The following is an 18,166-nucleotide window of genomic DNA, read 5'->3' on the forward strand; positions in this document are numbered from 1 at the left end:
CGCAATCACGCAACAAGCGTTATGCTTTTAATGGCGAATGTTTTGACTGTCGTAATTTGAGAATGAAGAAACTAGTAAATCTAGTAAAGACGTAGAAAGTATCGACCGCACGCATGGTTAATGCCTACCTTAACCTTGAACGCACACCCTGTTTCACATTATAAATCTTGGCTTCGCACTCACTAATCTAACAGACGTTGTCAGCCTAACGACTAGGTACTCCTTTAATGTCCTGTTTGATCGACCAATAGCACGCTCTATGAACATTTTTTAAAAATCACAATATACAATATAGATTTATGATCTAACTGGTGTCTATCCTTAATTTACACGGTCCAGACAAACTAGATCATGTCCTTCTTTTCATTAAAATGTCTTATAATTTTATTTCATTACAATCAGTAAATAATTACACTGTCAATAGAATCAGAATCATCGCATAATAGCAAAGTCAGTACAGATACTTAATGTGATAATTACTGAAAGTCTTTGGTTTGCATTATATTTATATAGTCACCTTTACATACTGCTTTGATCTATGCTTAGATTTTTCAAGTCCTTCTAGCAACAAAGCGATATTATTATTTGTCATGTTTTTACGTTGCTCAAATATGGGCAGCCAGACGTCTGACGTCTAGTTTATTTACCAAAGAATGTGACTTTATATACGCTTTTACTAAATTGTTGCCATATGGTACGTGGCGGCTATTTGATAGTTTTTATAGCTAGCATTAAAAATTGCATTACAGCTAGCATTAAACTAGAAACAACGTAGGTACCTGTCATAAAATAATTAAGTAAGCCGCTTTCAATTAACCAGATATGTTAATATAAGCAGCAAACATAGGACCTAAACGATATAATAGTTTCCCTAGTCACGTTTAGTCCGCAGCGGAGTTCGCTATTCTGCCTGAGCAAAATGTGCGGGAGTGAATTTTTGGCAACAGATCTACTCTGCAAGGTTACGTAATGTTGCAGGTCTACGAGGGAACGGATGTTTTGTCAATTATAACTGTTACTGCCCTATCCTGATGACCAACCTAATGTTTACGCCGATATTATTACTATAAAAGTAAATTCAGCTCATAAAGCTATCTGTGGAACTTATCAATATCACTTGGGGCCATTGTTATTTTGTGACAGGTCAGAAAAGTCTTGGTAAATGTGAATATAACCGATATAACGTCCGCCTTTAAAGTTTCGTTATGTTTAATAAATGTTATGTTATGACCCTGTCAACACCAACAGTGTAGCATCATTCACACATGTTGCTAACGTTCGTTCTACTTCGTACCTTGTACGTGCAAAAAATGCCCTGGAACATGCAATTTAGTCCCGTTATTATAGGAGCATGACATGACTTCTAGTATACTAGGCAAGGTACAACAAATAATACAAGTGCTGCAGTTGACAGCTATGTTGGGGCACATTCTCGTCACGCTGTACAGAATGGCATGATACCATCATCTGTTGTTATTAGTTTATGTTAGTAACCCGTTATTATAGGAGCATGACATTACTTCTAGTATACTAGGCAAGGTACAACAAATAATACAAGTGCTGCAGTTGACAGCTATGTTGGGGCACATTCTCGTCACGCTGTACGGAATGGCATGATACCATCATCTGTTGTTATTAGTTTATGTTAGTAACCAAGTGAACTTTTGTTGTACCTACACGCGTGGTGTGAAACATACGCTTAGAAAAATATAATTTCTATATTTATTACTCGGGGCAACGTAAGAAAAAGATTATCAGTCGAGATATTGCTAAAAACTTTTACAAAAAAAAAGAAAACCGACTTCAAAAAGGATAAAATAAAATATAATCCGTTTTTAAGTATATGCGTTACTAACTGATATGTTTGAAGTCGGTGCCAAGCCAAATTTGAAACATACCATGATTTTAGAGCGATCCGGTAACAATGTTTGCCATAACAAGGATTGCCTTACACGACAGCAATTATCATACTTTCTGTAGATACCTAAGAACCCACTGTCAATCAACCTTGGCGCAGTCCGTACCATGTTTGTCGGTACTAGTATAAAACCAATGCGATTGCCGATATGTTTTTTAAACAGCAATTTTTACTAATTTTCGAACTGTCCATAGTACTCAGGTGTGGGATTGGGACTGAGTTATTTCCCGCCTCTTATCCAGAGAACTTGATTTCAAAATATAAAACAATTCAAGAACCATCTACAGGGCTTTAACTTTTTACCTGCATGGCAAATTTCACCAGTTTACATGGCAGTTGTTTAGCTGAAAAGGTGACAAAGAGACAGACAGTATAACTTTCACTATTATAATACCTATTAGTACAGTTGTAATGTGATTTATAGACATAAAGCTGATTATTTTTGACCGGTATTGTTACTATTTGTCTTGGCACCGACTTCAAACATATCAGTTAGTAACGCATATACTTATAAACGGGTTATATTTTATTTTATCCTTTTTGAAGTCGGTTTTCTTTTTATTTGTAAAAGTTATTATTTCTCCATTTTTAATTGTAAGGCATTGTTAACAGCTTATGAGTGACGCGTGACGCATGAATGAAAATAATAATGATGCGTATCACTAAATTCGTAATCATTCCTGTCACTACAGTGCACAAACACAAAATCCATCCTCCGCCCCGCCACTGACCCAATCCCTCAACCCCCAGATCACTCAACCTCACAGCACATCAACCCCTGATCACGGAACCCCTCGACCCTGAAGCCTGAAGCACCAACCCTTCAACCGCCATTTCCCGGCTCCTCAGTAGCCTTACCATACGTCTAACACTGACATATTAGCTTAGCGAGTGCGTAACTTACTTTCTATGCGTCTCGCTCGTACTGGCATCCTATTAGTGCGAGCGAGATGTATAGAAAGTAAGTTACGAAGACGATAGCGAAGATGTAGTGTCATACTCGTGGTAAGGCTACAGTTGTACTTAGGGCTTGCAATTCGAATATTCGAATATTCGAATTTGTCGAATATTCGGCCTGTTTTGATATTCGAATATTCGGCCGCTCAGGTTTCGAATATTCGAATATTTTTTATTACTATAAAAAATCTATTTAATCCGCTGCAGTTACAGTTTCTGTGTGTTTTCCGGGTATTTACAGTGAATGAGTAATGGTAGGTATCCAAATACGAAGGAAATAATATTTTTACTGTATTCCTCTCGATAGACTTCGTGAATACAGTGAAACCTAACTCAATTTGAAAGAAAACGAAATCAAAAAGTATGTTATTTTTACGGTGCATAAGTTTTAAGTTAAAGGGTCATTCTGTTTATTAAGACTAAACCTTGCCCGCACTTATCGCAATTCTCAAATTTGATCGTACCAAACCTGCCCAAGTGCCCAACTAGGTAATCTAACTATGCACCTTTAGCTGACGAATAATCCAGTAGTCAACTAACTTTTTCCCTTAAATATTACAATATTATATAATTAAGCCAACCATTAATTAAGGCCTCTGAGTGACTACAAGTTAATTTAAATCAGAAATTAATTACCTACTAAAAAAATATCTTACATACCTAGGTTTGGTTTAGATGATTAAAGTTATATTATTTCACTCAACGGCGCATTTATAATAAAAGTTTTATCTAGAAATATTGAATACGTCTTATTTTGGCGTTTTACTTGTTTTTATAAATGTGGGCATCTCATAGTAGGATGAATTGATAAAATCTAGTCAATTAAGTGGATTTCTGCAAAATATCATTAGTTTTAGCAATAAGTGAAATAAGCTTTTGAATAAAACGATAATAAACCGATTTCTCGTTCTTTTTCTTATTTTTTATAATATTCGAATAATTATTCGAATATTCGAATATGTCGTCAGAAAAAGTCGAATATTCGAATACCTGAAAGTTTCGAATATTTGCAAGCCCACTTGTACTTCATCAAATGGGTTATTAACGGGAGGAAATGTTTGAGTTACTATAAAAAACAACGATGTCGCCATACTCGTACCTTTAAAAATTGAGGAGTTCCCTCATTTGCTTATGAATTCCGTCACCAGATTATAACCAACAATATTATGGGAACACCTTGGAGGTAACTTCGTTCAAACAAAAAAAATAATTACTCAAATCGAACCACGGGTTCCGGAGTAATCTACACTTACAAAATCATCATCATTTATCATCAACAATCATCATCATCAGGTCCACTCCATCAAATTAGTGGTTTTTAAGAGGAAATGCTTGATTTGCTTAAAACAATACCCAAATCACCATACATGTGCCTTTAAAAATTGAGGAGTTCCCTCAATTCTTCACGGATCCCATCATCAGAACAGCACCAGATTAATGTGGGACGCTCTTGGAGGCAGTTCCCTTCAAACAAAAAAAGAATTGCTCAAATCGGACCACGGGTCTCGGAATAATCGCTGAACGTCGTACATTTTAAGAAATCGTCATGATTATCATCAAAACAATCATCATCAGGTCCACTTCATCAAATTGGTGGTTTTCGAGAGAAAATGCTCGAGTTGCTTAAGAAAACACCCAAATCACCCTACATGTGCATGTAAAAATTGAGGAGTTCCCTCAATTCCTCATGGATCCCATCATCAGAACAGCACCAGATTAATGTGGGACCACCTTGGAAGTACCTCCTTTCGAACAAAAAAAGAATTATAACACTTTAAACTCTCGCGTTTTGTACACATATTTAATTACACAAACGGGTCTACCGCGAATCAAATGTTGAAACCAGCGGATATATCTTCGGACCAGTGTACGGATACTGTGAGTGTTGCGTTGCGTGCCGTGGACAATAAACATTAAACTTTAACGGGTAGCTGCAATTTCTTTGTCTACCCCGAACATTTTTATAAACTAATTTCGGGTAGTTTAGTGGTGTTTTATTAATATCTCCGTTGACATTTGTTGGGACGTCAGTCTTTCCGTGACCACAGCTGGTGCAACTCAGCTGAAACGTCGGAATTAAAGGTAAAAACAATGAAATTATATCGCGGTAGACCCGTTTGTGTAATTAAAAAAAGAATTACTCAAATCAGCCCACCGGTCTCGGAGTAATCGATGAACATACATAAAAAAAAAAAAAAAAAAAAAAAACATAGCCACAACCGAATACAGAACCTCCTCCTTCTATGAAATGGAAGTCGGTTAAAAATAAATGTGAACGCTAAAATAAATAACCTATTCTATAAATATTAAGGCTCGTTCTATTTTTATCATTCCATTTTCTCTTTCCATAATCTGAAAGCTTTCAAGATAATATAAAGTGTAACTCAATAACAAATATAGACTTTCTGACGCTGCGTGGGTTCGCATTGTAGTCATGGACTAAATCTGCCCACAGAGTTTACACATGATTGACCCCCCACTGTCATTCACCCGTTCTAATTTTTTTCTAACTTTTCATACAAACGTAGGTAGTCCCCATTTCCTTTTCTGGATATTAACATTACTTACTACGGCTACGGTGACGCAACGAACCAAAGTGAGTCCTGGCCTCCGACACCAGATCACGCCATGTTTCTCGGTCTTGCGATAGCTCTCCCCAGTCGCCATGGCCGAGGTTGAGCAGGTCTTGAGCAACTACGTCGTTTCAGCGGCACCTAGGACGTCCACTCAGGCGTCTCCCATTTTGTTGTCCCAAGTAGGTACGCTCTCTCCACGGCACGGTCCTCTCCCATTATCTCTAAGTGTTCGAGCCACTGAAACTTAGCCGCTTTGGTCTCTCAATATTTCGCCACTATGTCGTAACACATCCTTATTTCTATGGCAACAAAGTTATATTACGATATTTGGCTGACTGCTGACTGTACATTGGCTTATTTTCATCAGGTCGCTCAAAAATATCTGAACATGCAGTCATGCACTTTATCTACCTACATCATATTCATTATAACTTAATATGCACTTACAGCCCGTTCCCCGGACATGGCAATTTTTGCCGAAGCCGTGAAAGTCAATCTGAATAATATAACTCAAAAAGAAATTTAAAACAACAAAATACAAATAAAATTATAAATAATATGATCATATTAATTTGATTGAAGTCATATATGGCATAAGTCACTCGTATGGGCTATAAGACTAAGGTTGAGGTTGACAGCACTTTATATTTTACTTCGTGTAAAAAAACGACGAAATAACTGTATACCAACATGACAAACATAATTTAGGTTACTTTAACTTACGATAATTTGGTCTAGTCTGTAACACCGCCGAAACGAAAACAACCGAGTGTTGCCGAGAGATGGCCGATCGTCGTCAAATAAAGATTGTTATGAAAATTGCTTTTGCTTATTGTAAATTAAATACGCATCGAAAGCGATAGTTTTTATGCTTTAGTTCTATTCTCATATTTAGATAATAGATTGGAACAGTTTTTTCTTATCATACGTTTGTCGTATTTGAGAAACGTGTCAAAAACTTTTTTAGAAATTTGTAAGACGTCATCTCGCTTCTTCTCTCGTTTTTTATCCCGTTCTGGTTTTCAATTTTATATATATGATGATTGTTGTAATCAAGACATAAGTCTCTACCTGTCAAGCTAACTATAAATAATAAATATGTATTATCATTGTAAAGCAACTTTGGCACTTTTGCTCAAAGCGATCAGTCATGTTATAAGCATAAATTTCCCCTTTGGTAATTTATTTTTGTGTACAATACAGTTTTTACAATTTACTTTGCAGTTTACCATCACTATTCATAACGTTAACGGGTAAATATTTAATCGACATACACACCTTTAATGTTATGCGGTCATTGCTTCATGTAATTCGCGAAACTTTGACCACGCTCATCGACCGTTACTAAAACCCGTCTACACGCAGGTACTTTTTCAACCCGCATTGTGGATTCAGAACTCATGGTGGATAATTAACGGCATTTTCAGTCAAAATGTTTGCCATAGATTCATGTGACCATAATTTAGTAATTTGGAAGCCCTCGTTCAAAGTAGATATAATATGAATCTATTGTGAGATTCTATTCAGCTAGTATCTGGATTGCTGATGTAGCGAGTACCTATCTAATCAACAAATGTCAGTCGGAGTAATGGAAGCTAATATGCACTGAAAAAAAAACCTGGTACTGGTAACCAGAATCTGGTTAGCTGTACTATATTGTCTTGTTGTATATGTGACGACAGGACACTTTGTAAACATAACCAGACCATTCTTGTTAAATTAAATTTGTTAATTCTATGAAGTGTATAGTAGTGGGTATAAGACTTTTAGTAAACCCAACTAGCCGGTCTGTTAATGGTTACTAAATAATACAGTAACATATACGTTCCTGTCCTGTTGTTATAACAAGGTATTCAGTATATGTAACTGAACGATTTGTGCGGTGTACTGGTTTTATATTGTTCACGTTACCAGAACGCACTGTGCTAATGGGGCTTCTAAACGAGCCATATGTTCACTGCAATATGTGGCCGGCAACTATTGGTGTCCTCTTACTCACATGTTAGAGAGGGACATTAATAGTTGCCGGCCACATATTGCAGTGAACATATGGCCCGTTTAGAAGTCCCTTCAGCACAGTGGGTTCTGGTTACGTGAACAATATATAACCAGTACACTGCTCTTCTAGTAAATACAGACAAGTTTTTAAGCACACTTATTTTTTTTTATTTTATTGATCAAATAAGTAACACAGCATTACAGTAAAACCAAGGCACTGTGACACTACAAAAGAAAAAAACATTTTGTCTCCACAAAGAAAACAATAGACACAAAAATGACATACAAATTAAACATTGGATTTGGGCGACGACGTAACAGCGTGTCTCCGTAGCGTCGTCTGACTCGGCGTAGGATTCGGCAGGTTGCCCCGGAACCGCCGAAACACCACACCCTTCGGCCAGAAGTCCGCGCTTGCGATGGTGTCCTGCAGAGGCCGCGGCACGCGCACTACAAATGAACTGAAGTGCACATAGTGACGCGACTGTAGCTGGTGCACCCTCAGCGTGTAGCCAGTCTTCCGGCGGACGTACTCCACCACCTCGTCAAACCCCGGCGGAGTAATGCAGGCGAGACACGTAGAGCACCTTACTCGGTGTCGCAACTCGTAGGCCAGAATTAACCGGCTCCGCAGTGCCACACAGAGTTTTACGAGGCGTGGCACCAGTGTGAATCCCTCCTTATCCACATCGGTGCGGGAGGACTTTTCCTTAATCGGAGCCCGCACATTTCACTGTGTCAGCAACACGCAAACAACACGCACTTGTACTAGTTTACAATAAAATTATGGACAGGATCTACGTAAATAAAACATCGACCGGCCGGAACGTAAGACGCTGGCGTAATGGCTGCTGTTCTGTGACTTGCGCAATTCCTTTCTCCGCCCCCCGCCACCCGCGCATACACCGTGGTGTTGGCACAACTGTTTGATTCGTTCAGACTACAATGCATTATAGTAACCACAACATAATAACTTGTAACGTGTACACTCGTATCTTTATTTTTACATATCAATAGTTAGTGTTACGATGCATATATTAAACGAGACAAACGTTTAATATTTACAACACTTGCATCTTTACATATACAACGAAATTGTAAGCAGTACTAAATTGCATTTAACTAGAATTAAACAGTGATGTTTAAAAAACAAGTTTTACACGATACAACATTTTTTGTTATTACTACCGGATTTTAGTAGGTATAACTATATTTTTAATTACTATACGTTCTGGTAGTATTGTAGAAAATTATTTTTTTCGGTGTGGGGCATGTTACCGTACCGTACACCTACTCTAGAACTAAACTACAAATACTAGTACGGCTACCACCAGTTTTGACATTGACAGATACGCTCGCGTCTACGTAAATTACTTTCTTCTATACATCTCGCTTGCACTAATATGCGAGTACGAGCGAGATGTATAGAAAGTAAGTTACTTAGACGCGAGCGTAACTGTCAATGTCAAAACTGGTGGTAGCCGTATAGGGTGCGGGTAGAGTAGAGGCACATGTATCAGATACCTAACATTCGTAACCCTAACTTTCTGAGTAAGTATTTTTATTTCTAAAGGAGCTAGGTGCATTTGCCTTGTGGTTAAATAGCTACCTGTGACTATGACTAGCTTTATCACATACTTAAAAGTGACACAATCTTCACTCATTATTTAAACTGAAACGGGCCTTTATCGCGTACTCTTTTTTATATCAGTTTTATTTTAATTAATTGCTTTATTACACAATACAAACAACACCATCAGCAGTTATGTACAAATTATCAAAGTAAACTCAACTGTAATGAATCGTGTATGATCTGTGTCATATAAATTGTAGACTGATCCCATACACAACATTCAAGGAATATCGCAATTCACCTAAACTACTCGTACCTATATAAAGAGGTCGCTATAGAGAACTAAATTTGTACTTGTTACTAAAAAAAATATTGACCCAAAAACAACAACATAATAATAACAGCATAGGTACCTTCAGATCCACAGCGCAGGCTTCGTCATCATACAGAGTATACAGACAGCTCATCCACCTCAGGTTTCGTCAAAATAAAATGTATATTTTCAGATATGTCAAATTTAAAAGGAAATTGGTCATTACAAAACACATAATAATAAGCCATAAACCTATATCCTAATCCGGTAAGTACTCGGCACAAACGTCCCCAAAATACCAACGGCGTTCCCGCGCTGAATAGCCAACGATATACGCTGGACCAGGTACGAACCAACTGTACTTGTTTAGGTCTAGGTTGGATGAATGATGTCGTCCTAAAGCCGACCACTGATTAACAGGCCGCCGGACGATATCGGCCTGTCAGTTAGAACAAAAATTTGACAGTTCCGAACAACTGACCGGCCGATATCGTCCGGCGGACTGTTAGTCAGTGGTCGGCTTACAAGTGATACTGTTTTAATAACCACACTATCTATATTCATATCATTGATGCGACCCCCAATTCGCATGACACAGCCATATTTGTTCACTTCACTTCACTGCTTTATAACACAATTCTTTGAAAGTAATCACTTCAGACAGCGGTCGTGGGTGTCACCCTTTAGATTAAAAAAATATATATATATGTCGAATACCGATGGTCTCAAAGGCGGTGGGCGCGTGGGGGTAGTACGATAATGTATTACTTCACAGCTAAACCAGTATGCTACCATTGCTTCCAGTGCATGAAATAAACATTAGGACTCGTTAACCATACTAGTGCCTACTTTACTTCAGTACTAAATGTTTAAAAGAACTAATTGCTATGCTTAACTCAAGGGAGCGATATGAAAGTAAAAAGAAACCGTTTAAATCTTTATTCAAGTCAAACTAGGCCGGCTTCAACCCTACATATCTGACCTGAGAAGATTTAGCCCTATATGGGACCGGCAACAAACTCAGAGGGATAAATCTTTTCAAAACAAGTTAAAACAACACATAACACATCATTTCTTTATTTCACAAAAGTAAGCTTCTAATGAAACATAAGAAATCAAAATAACACTTGAAATAAAACTAAATGGTTAAAGAACGCGGGATTCTATAAGCTATCAGAATAATCCTTCAGGTATAAACCTTCAGGAACGTAGCGAGTGAGGCACGAGGTTGGCTAACGAGTACGTCCGATCTCTAGCGCGGTCCGATCAAGAAGAACTACCAGCGGCGGAGCCTCTCCGCTCCCGCCTCAGTCAAGTTGGCAAACCTGCTCGACCAGTCTACCAACATACCGACAAAAACGCCAACTCGTGCCTACGCTCACTCGAGAGAAACCTCTCGACGTTCCAAAGCCTGTCATCTCAGTTCAACAACACGCCAATAGATGGCGTTACTCTCTACGCAACTTTATTTCAACAATGCGCCAATAGACGGAGTTACTCTCTACACAACTTTATTTATTTTGTTACAACCAAATAATACGTAGCTCAACATTGCTAATCGATTTTATACAGGCGTCTAAAATAATGAACTATAACGCTGCAATACGTCTTTCTGGTGTCAGGGTCCGACATATATTTATATTTTGGATCGGGTCCTCCTGCTTCTGCTTCGTAGGCAGGGTCACTACCGATTAGGCTAGAAGCCGTCAATTATCGCATAGAACCCCACTCTCCCAGTTCGAATGACGCACCTATATTGGTTTACTGAGTATAAAGTTCCACAACACAATTCTCCGAAAGTCATCTCGGCAGATGGAGGTCACGCGTGCCCAGTGTTGAATTAATACGTATAGGTCGTATAATGACGTCTTTACTGCAAGCTATGTATATTGATAAGGGATAAGTACTGCTTCGATTTGTGAACGTGTACTTTACATACGTATTCTGTACCTACACGTTATTGGATTAGTTATTGCCATTGCCTCGTACGTATGACGCCATAGGTTAAGTAAACATATTTTTGTAAAGATAAGTCCAAGTCTCATGTTCAAATTGCACTAAATAATTATGAGATGTAATTAATGTAATTATTGAAGATCGAGAATTTTTTTTTTTTATGATTCTTTGTGAAAGTTGGATACAGTTAACAAAAATGACATATTGGTGTTTTATTAATGCGTAGTGGTCCGGGTTGCTTTTGCACACCATTAGTATACCAAGGGATAAGTTCGCCTTTGTACCATTTCCTAATTTAAATTGCATTAAATGTGTGTTTTGTAAAAGTATAGGTACTAAATACTTTTACTATCATACAAATTGCAAATAACTCCAGGCCGGATAGCACGAAATCTACATTAAATTTAATGTGCAATGTGTAAATAATGTAATACTTAATGGATTTGTATTCATGGATTTATATTCATCCGTCTATAAGAATTGCATATTGCGTGATACCGATATATACAATTTATTATAATACCTACGTTATTTTAGACGTTTTAGTTTATAATCCTCATTATTAAATGTTATCATTGTACGATATTTAATCGTCAATCAATTCAACAAACCCACAGCAATAAAACCGATATTTATTATTAATTTGCTGAGAGTAATTATATACTTGGGTAGGTACTAAAACATAATCAATAGGTTAAATAGGTAGGTAATTATAGTTTCCTTCCATTTAACCCATAGCTGTTAATAGCACAAATACACGCAAAAAAATGAGACTATTAAATGAGGTTATAATGATTGTTTTTGTCGTACAGGTGGCGCAGTTGATTACAGTCGGTAATGGGCACGCGGTGAGCCCCGCGGGACTCCAGCATGACGGACGAGCGAGCACAGAGCGCGGGCGGCGCCAACGCCGCGCCGCAGCACAGGAAGGGCCACAGGTCTGTCAGACATTTTATATAAGGGATTTATTGGGCTCCAGCGATGGAAGAGCGGTCACAGCCACAGCGTAAGAAGGGGCACAGGTAGTCATAATATTTTAGATAGGTAGCCTCGAAAGTTAGCTCTAATTTTAAAGCTTAAATAATGCAAATTTAGATTGGCCTGTTACAAAGTCAAATAGCTCCTAATATAATCTTAAAATTGTTCCCTCGTGAGGTGTGAGAGTTGTATTTGTCGTTTGATTATTCGAAAATCGCTTAACGTTGTTTTTGTTATCCTGTTGTATCAAATTTGCCATACACTTGAATATATTATATTATCGGTAATCGGCATAGCATGCCTAATCGTCGGAATGTTGACAGTTTTATTGTGATGTTTTACTATTTTCCTTACTCTTTAGGTACATACTGTGTTTCAATATTTTTATGTTGCAAGTTTATATAATCCTTTTTTTCGTGTTATTTGATAGATTAGTTAAATAGGTATACTTTTTTCGGTCCTTATTTAGATACTTATGTACCTAGGTACAAACAGCAACACTCTTAACTGTCCATCGGTGGACGTTTTATGCCTTTTGTAATACCAACCAAGTAGGTAAGCTCCTAACAGCTTTTTAATACACAAAACCTATTATCTCGACTGTGAGCAGAGCTACTCTCCAGTCTAACTAGGCCTTGGGATTCCTATAGGACAAATCCGATATGTAGAACACACTTCCACTGGTTTCGTCCGAGGTGGAGGGCTCGCTAAGCGCTTGTGAATAACCCAGGACCGTCATCTCGTTAATCTTGACATCGACATCTGGTCTCTGATAATGTTTAACGGTTTCCTTCAGCGATTTTACAGAGGACAGTATCTCTGTTATCTGACCTTGTCGTCGACCTTATATTTTTAGATAATTTACCAATGCCAACACTTCAAAAGATGAATTCCTGCCTTTATATACCAATAAAATTTAAATCTTTCTATTCGAACACTTATAAGACATTATTTTGAGATCTGATCTATGTATACACTGCTGTACGGATATGATGGTCGTTCTTGTCTACGTGACAGCGTGATAAAACGGTGTCCGTCACTTTCTATCCCACGGTGTCAAAAAGTGACAGTTATTTTATCACGCGGATAAAGATGGATAAAGCTATCCATAATTCGCCGGCTGATGTACGTAGCACCTACTGTTTGAAATACATGGGGCCGAATGAGGTGCTCTAAGTTTCAGCTTCCGCTTGACACCATATTTTTCAAGGGACATCCGTTAAAAGTTAATTATGTATTTTTTGTCTATTTTATGTCGTAATTGTTATCTGTGTAAAACGGCTTTTCAGCTTAGTCAATCTAATGAATAATATTAGTATTTTGTGCAACAGGTACGTAATAAGGGTTCTTAAATATCAAGGGCCGAAGTTACAAAACGAAATGAAGTTGAGTTTTGTAAAGACAGGCGCCAAACACCTATAATTAGAAATTAAGTCAAAGTAGGTAAATATTGGTTTGTAGATCTTTGCCTAGAAATCAGAATTAAAAAAACACAACAGTTGTATAATATCCCTAAGGTCACTGCTGTTTAGATCATAAGAACACTGCGCCGGGGCCCCGCGCGCCGCGGCGCCTAATTTAATAGACAAATATGTGGCAGCGACACAAATTGATAAATCATACGGCTTTTTTGGCCCTATTTCAAGCCCCATCCCGTAGAACACATGTAATCGTATATCCCATATAATATATAATATATCGAGGATCAAAAGGCACGTTCGAGCATACCGTTCATCTTTATGCTGACTTCGTTAAATATTATATTATATACTCCGTTGAAAACATTTTATGCTGTTGCTAAACGTTAACTGTGTGTAATTGATTAGGTTTCATTTCACGGCTAAAGTTCCAACATACCTACATGTACTGTTTTTCTACACTCGTGTATGGAATCGAAGGTCTTTCCTTTTATGTAGTCTTAAAACTAAAGAGACAAATTAGCCACTTTTTATGTAAAAATGATTGTGATTGGCAAAGATATACATTTTGTAATAATTTTATAAGGGAAAAATAATTAAAAGTCATAAAATAAGTGTAAAAACTTATGATCTGTAGCTTGTGTATATACCTATAGCTGTAGGTATGTTCCGCCCTCTGCTTATCTAACAAATATTGTCGCTATGATGCAATGAATCTTATTAACCTTTAAAAAGTATTTTGGGAAGTAAGCTATAACTCACGAAGACGAGATAGTGACAGCATCAATTGCCTGCTGACAAATCCACACGGGCGTTTACCGAGCTTTCCCAACGTAATTTCGGACTCGCCGAGAATATAGGTGAGCGCAAAGCGGTAATAACGTGGACAATAATACTTACTGCCGCTTTAAACATAGGTACCTACATATATAACCAATAACCACATGCATGTTATAAAATAACTGTCTGTCTGCAGCAACCTCTTCACGCTTAAACCGCTGAAGCGATTTAGATAGAGAAATTTCGGTATTTAGATATATAGTTTGAGGTTGAGGCCCGGGAAAGCCATTAGGATAGTTTTTATATCAATCATCATCATCATTCCACGGTTCTACGCAGACGAAATTGCGGCACAGAATAAATAATAGTACTAGGTACAGAAGACTCACTCTCTAACAAAACGCGTCTGTTACGATCAGCACAGATATGGCCGCTAGGTGGCGACAGCGCCACGCGCGGCTTATGGCTTTCCCCAAAATTGGGGCGAAACGGATGTACTTTTAGCTACCTGTAGCAAAGCGACGAAATCGCGGAGTGAGCCACGCCTGATTGCGGGCAGAAGCTAGTTTAATTATAAATAGGTAGGTATACTTATGTACATGTACCTATATAATTGTACGAGATTTTAAATGGTTTACTGCTGATACTGATATGCTTAATGCGAAAGTAATAAAAATACGTTGTTTCCACGTGAACATTTTATCGTATACTTATTACGGTTGATGCTACACTGTGAGTCACCATTGTCATCAAATCAATTGATGGTTCAGTATAGGTTTACAATTGAATTATCTAATCGTGCATGTCTAATATGTCTATCTAAGTGTCAACAACATATATCTGTCCAGGAACAGATTAGATATTATTTTTCGGAGCTTGACTCATTTTTCTTGAAGTTCTCCGAAACATACTCGCATTGTACACAGTGTTGGGCATTCAAGAATAAAATCATTATTTGAATAAGATTTCGTAGGAATAAAATCATCTCGATTTTATTCCCGTCAAAAATATTCAAATAATTTTGGTCGGGAATAATTCGTATGAGAAAAAATTGAATGAGAATAACTTATTCTTAATCAAATAAATATAATCATGATTTTTAATGGAAATAATATTCCACGAATAAAAATGTAGTCCGGGTGTATAGGTACTAATTACGTATAGTTAGGCAGATGTAATAGTAGTTAGTCTCTTGTCTAATTTATACCTATTTTATGGAATAAAATCTTACAAATTGACAGTCGCATAACGCATAGTTTCAGTAACCGTATTATTTTTAATTTACTAACCAAATCATTAGGTTCAATTTAGCTGGTCTAGGGGCCTAGCCAAGATGCCAATCGGTTCCGCTCCGACAACGAAGCGCTTTGTCTCTATCACTCTTACATATTAGTGCGATAGAGAGACAGAGATAGCGTTTCGTTGTCGTAGCGCAAACGATTGGCATGTTGGCTACGCTCCCAATGTGCCTAACCAAGTTGCCAATTTTTGTTTTTATTTTAATAACCAAATCATTAGGTAAATTTAGCTGTTCTGGGGGCTAGCCAACATGCCAATCGTTTGCGCTCCGACAACGAAGTGCTCTCTCTGTCTCTCTATCGCACTAATATGTAAGAGTGATAGAGACAGAAAGCGCTTCGTTGTTGGAGCGCAAGCGATTGGCATGTTGGCTAGGCCCCCAGAACAGCTAAATTTACCTAATGATTTGGTTATTAAATTAAAAACAAAAATTGGCATCATGGCTAGGCACCTTGGAAGCGTAGCCAACATGCCAAACGTTTGCGACACGACAACAAAACGCTATTTCTGTCTCTCTATCGCACTAATATAAGAGTGATAGAGACAGAAAGCGCTTCGTTGTCGGAGCGCAAGCGATTGGCATATTGGCTAGGCCCCCTGAACAGCTAAATTGTACACAAAGATTTGATGGTTATTAAATAATTAAAAACAAAAATTGTTATCTTGGCTAGGCACCTTAGGTGCGTAGCCAATATGCCAATCGTTTGCGCTACGTGAACGAAACGGCATCTCTGTCTCTCTATCGCACTAATATGTAAGAGTGATAGAGACAGAAAGTGCTTCGTTGTCGGAGCACAAGCGATTGGCATCTTGGCTAGGCCCCCAGAACAGCTAAATTTACTTAATGATTTGGTTATTAAATTAAAAACAAAAATTGACATTTTGGCTAGGCACCATGGGTGCGTAGCCAACATGCCAATCGTTTGCGTTACGACAACGAAACGCTATCTCTGTCTCTCTATCGCACTAATATGTAAGAGTGATAGAGACAAAAAGCGCTAAAAACAGCTAAATTGTACCTTTTGATTTGGTTATTAAATTAAAAACAAAAATTGGCATCTTAGCTAGGCACCCAATCGTTTGCGGCACGAGTGCTACGACAACGAAACGCTATCTGTCTCTCTATCGCACTAATATGTAAGAGTGATAGAGAGAGACTATGCGCAACTCTACGGAGCGTCAACGTTTGGCATGTTGGCTAAGCACCCTGATCGGATGATAGAACTAGATAGTGTATAGCGGAACTCTTCAATGTGTACTATACCTAAACTAAAGTAACAAATATCAAATCAATCCGAGTTTTAAATAGAAGGGTGAAAATCAAGTTACAAAATATAACCAATTGTACTACAAAAATTAACTTAATTCTAAATAACATTTTAATTGAATAAAACCTTAGTTAGAATAGCCCCACTTCTAGAATAATTATTCTGTTTTTTATTCCGCATTTAAAATAAAAGTCACATGAATTATTCACCTTAATTTTATTCTAAAATAACTAGTGCAAGAATTATTCTAATTCAAATCGATTTGAATAAGAATAAAATTTCTGTTTTTATTCTTATTCTTATTCCAGTTAATTTTTGCCCAACTCTGATTGTACATTAAAAATGCTTTATAACACTCCTTCAGCCACGCCCGCACTTCAGCAAGAAAAACTCATTAAGTTTTATTGGGGCATAGGTAATAGTAATAACTATTGGTCGCACCTTTAACAATTTATTAGAGAGCCCATTACATAATATTCATATTGTGCTACTATACCTACTGATATGACTAAGGTTAAGAAGTCATGACTAATAATCCTGTGTAGGTAATGCTTAGTTAAATAGGTAAATTTTGACTAAGTATATCATGCAGCAATGAGCCTTTTTTCGTTTGATTCTTCTTCTTCCTCGGTCCCTCACTGCTGAGGATCGCGACGCTACGATATGCTACGTCTCCACAGTGTGCGATCAGTCGTGTTCGTTTGATTACCCAAGCTAAAGTCAAAATGTTAACAATGCATCCTCAAAACGTGGACATTTAAGAATAAGCCTACTTACATTGTAAGACGATATACGTGACGCCACCGCCACGTGTGTCACCGCAGCACCCGAGCCACCGGCCTCTTACCCGATAACTCATCGCCGTATCTTTGCGACACCTGGCCCACATTCACATCTTAATCGGGCGATATCACTTCAGACAACAACACACGAGCTTTACTCATTCTGACATGTTTAGTAGGTACGCTCCTCGAGCACGCGCGATACGCCTTCCGGTCAAGTACTAATTTGTAAGGAATAACGCGCTCAATTATGTGCTCCAAAAGTATAAAACCTGTGTAAATAAAAGTGTCCAATTGTGAGTGTTCGTTACTACGTGTAACACATTCGTTCTCTTTTGTTGTTGAAGCAG

General features: G+C 37.7%; 2 protein-coding genes across 2 annotated transcripts in view; one reads left to right on the forward strand and one right to left on the reverse strand.

The window, feature by feature from the left end:
• LOC134789843 (solute carrier organic anion transporter family member 3A1-like) overlaps positions 1-18,166 on the forward strand; it is a 122,063-nt gene that overhangs the window by 49,863 nt on the left and 54,034 nt on the right. Inside the window, exon 3 of the mRNA XM_063760509.1 lies at positions 12,104-12,229. Coding sequence (XP_063616579.1) covers positions 12,162-12,229 — 68 coding nt within the window. The 5' untranslated portion in view covers positions 12,104-12,161. The remainder of the gene's footprint in view (positions 1-12,103; positions 12,230-18,166) is intronic.
• The window catches only part of LOC134789834 (tumor protein D54), a 222,948-nt gene that overhangs the window by 43,407 nt on the left and 161,375 nt on the right, over positions 1-18,166 (reverse strand). The window lies entirely within an intron of this gene.

Source organism: Cydia splendana, chromosome 4, assembly GCF_910591565.1.
Source record: "Cydia splendana chromosome 4, ilCydSple1.2, whole genome shotgun sequence".
NCBI lineage: Eukaryota > Metazoa > Arthropoda > Insecta > Lepidoptera > Tortricidae > Cydia > Cydia splendana.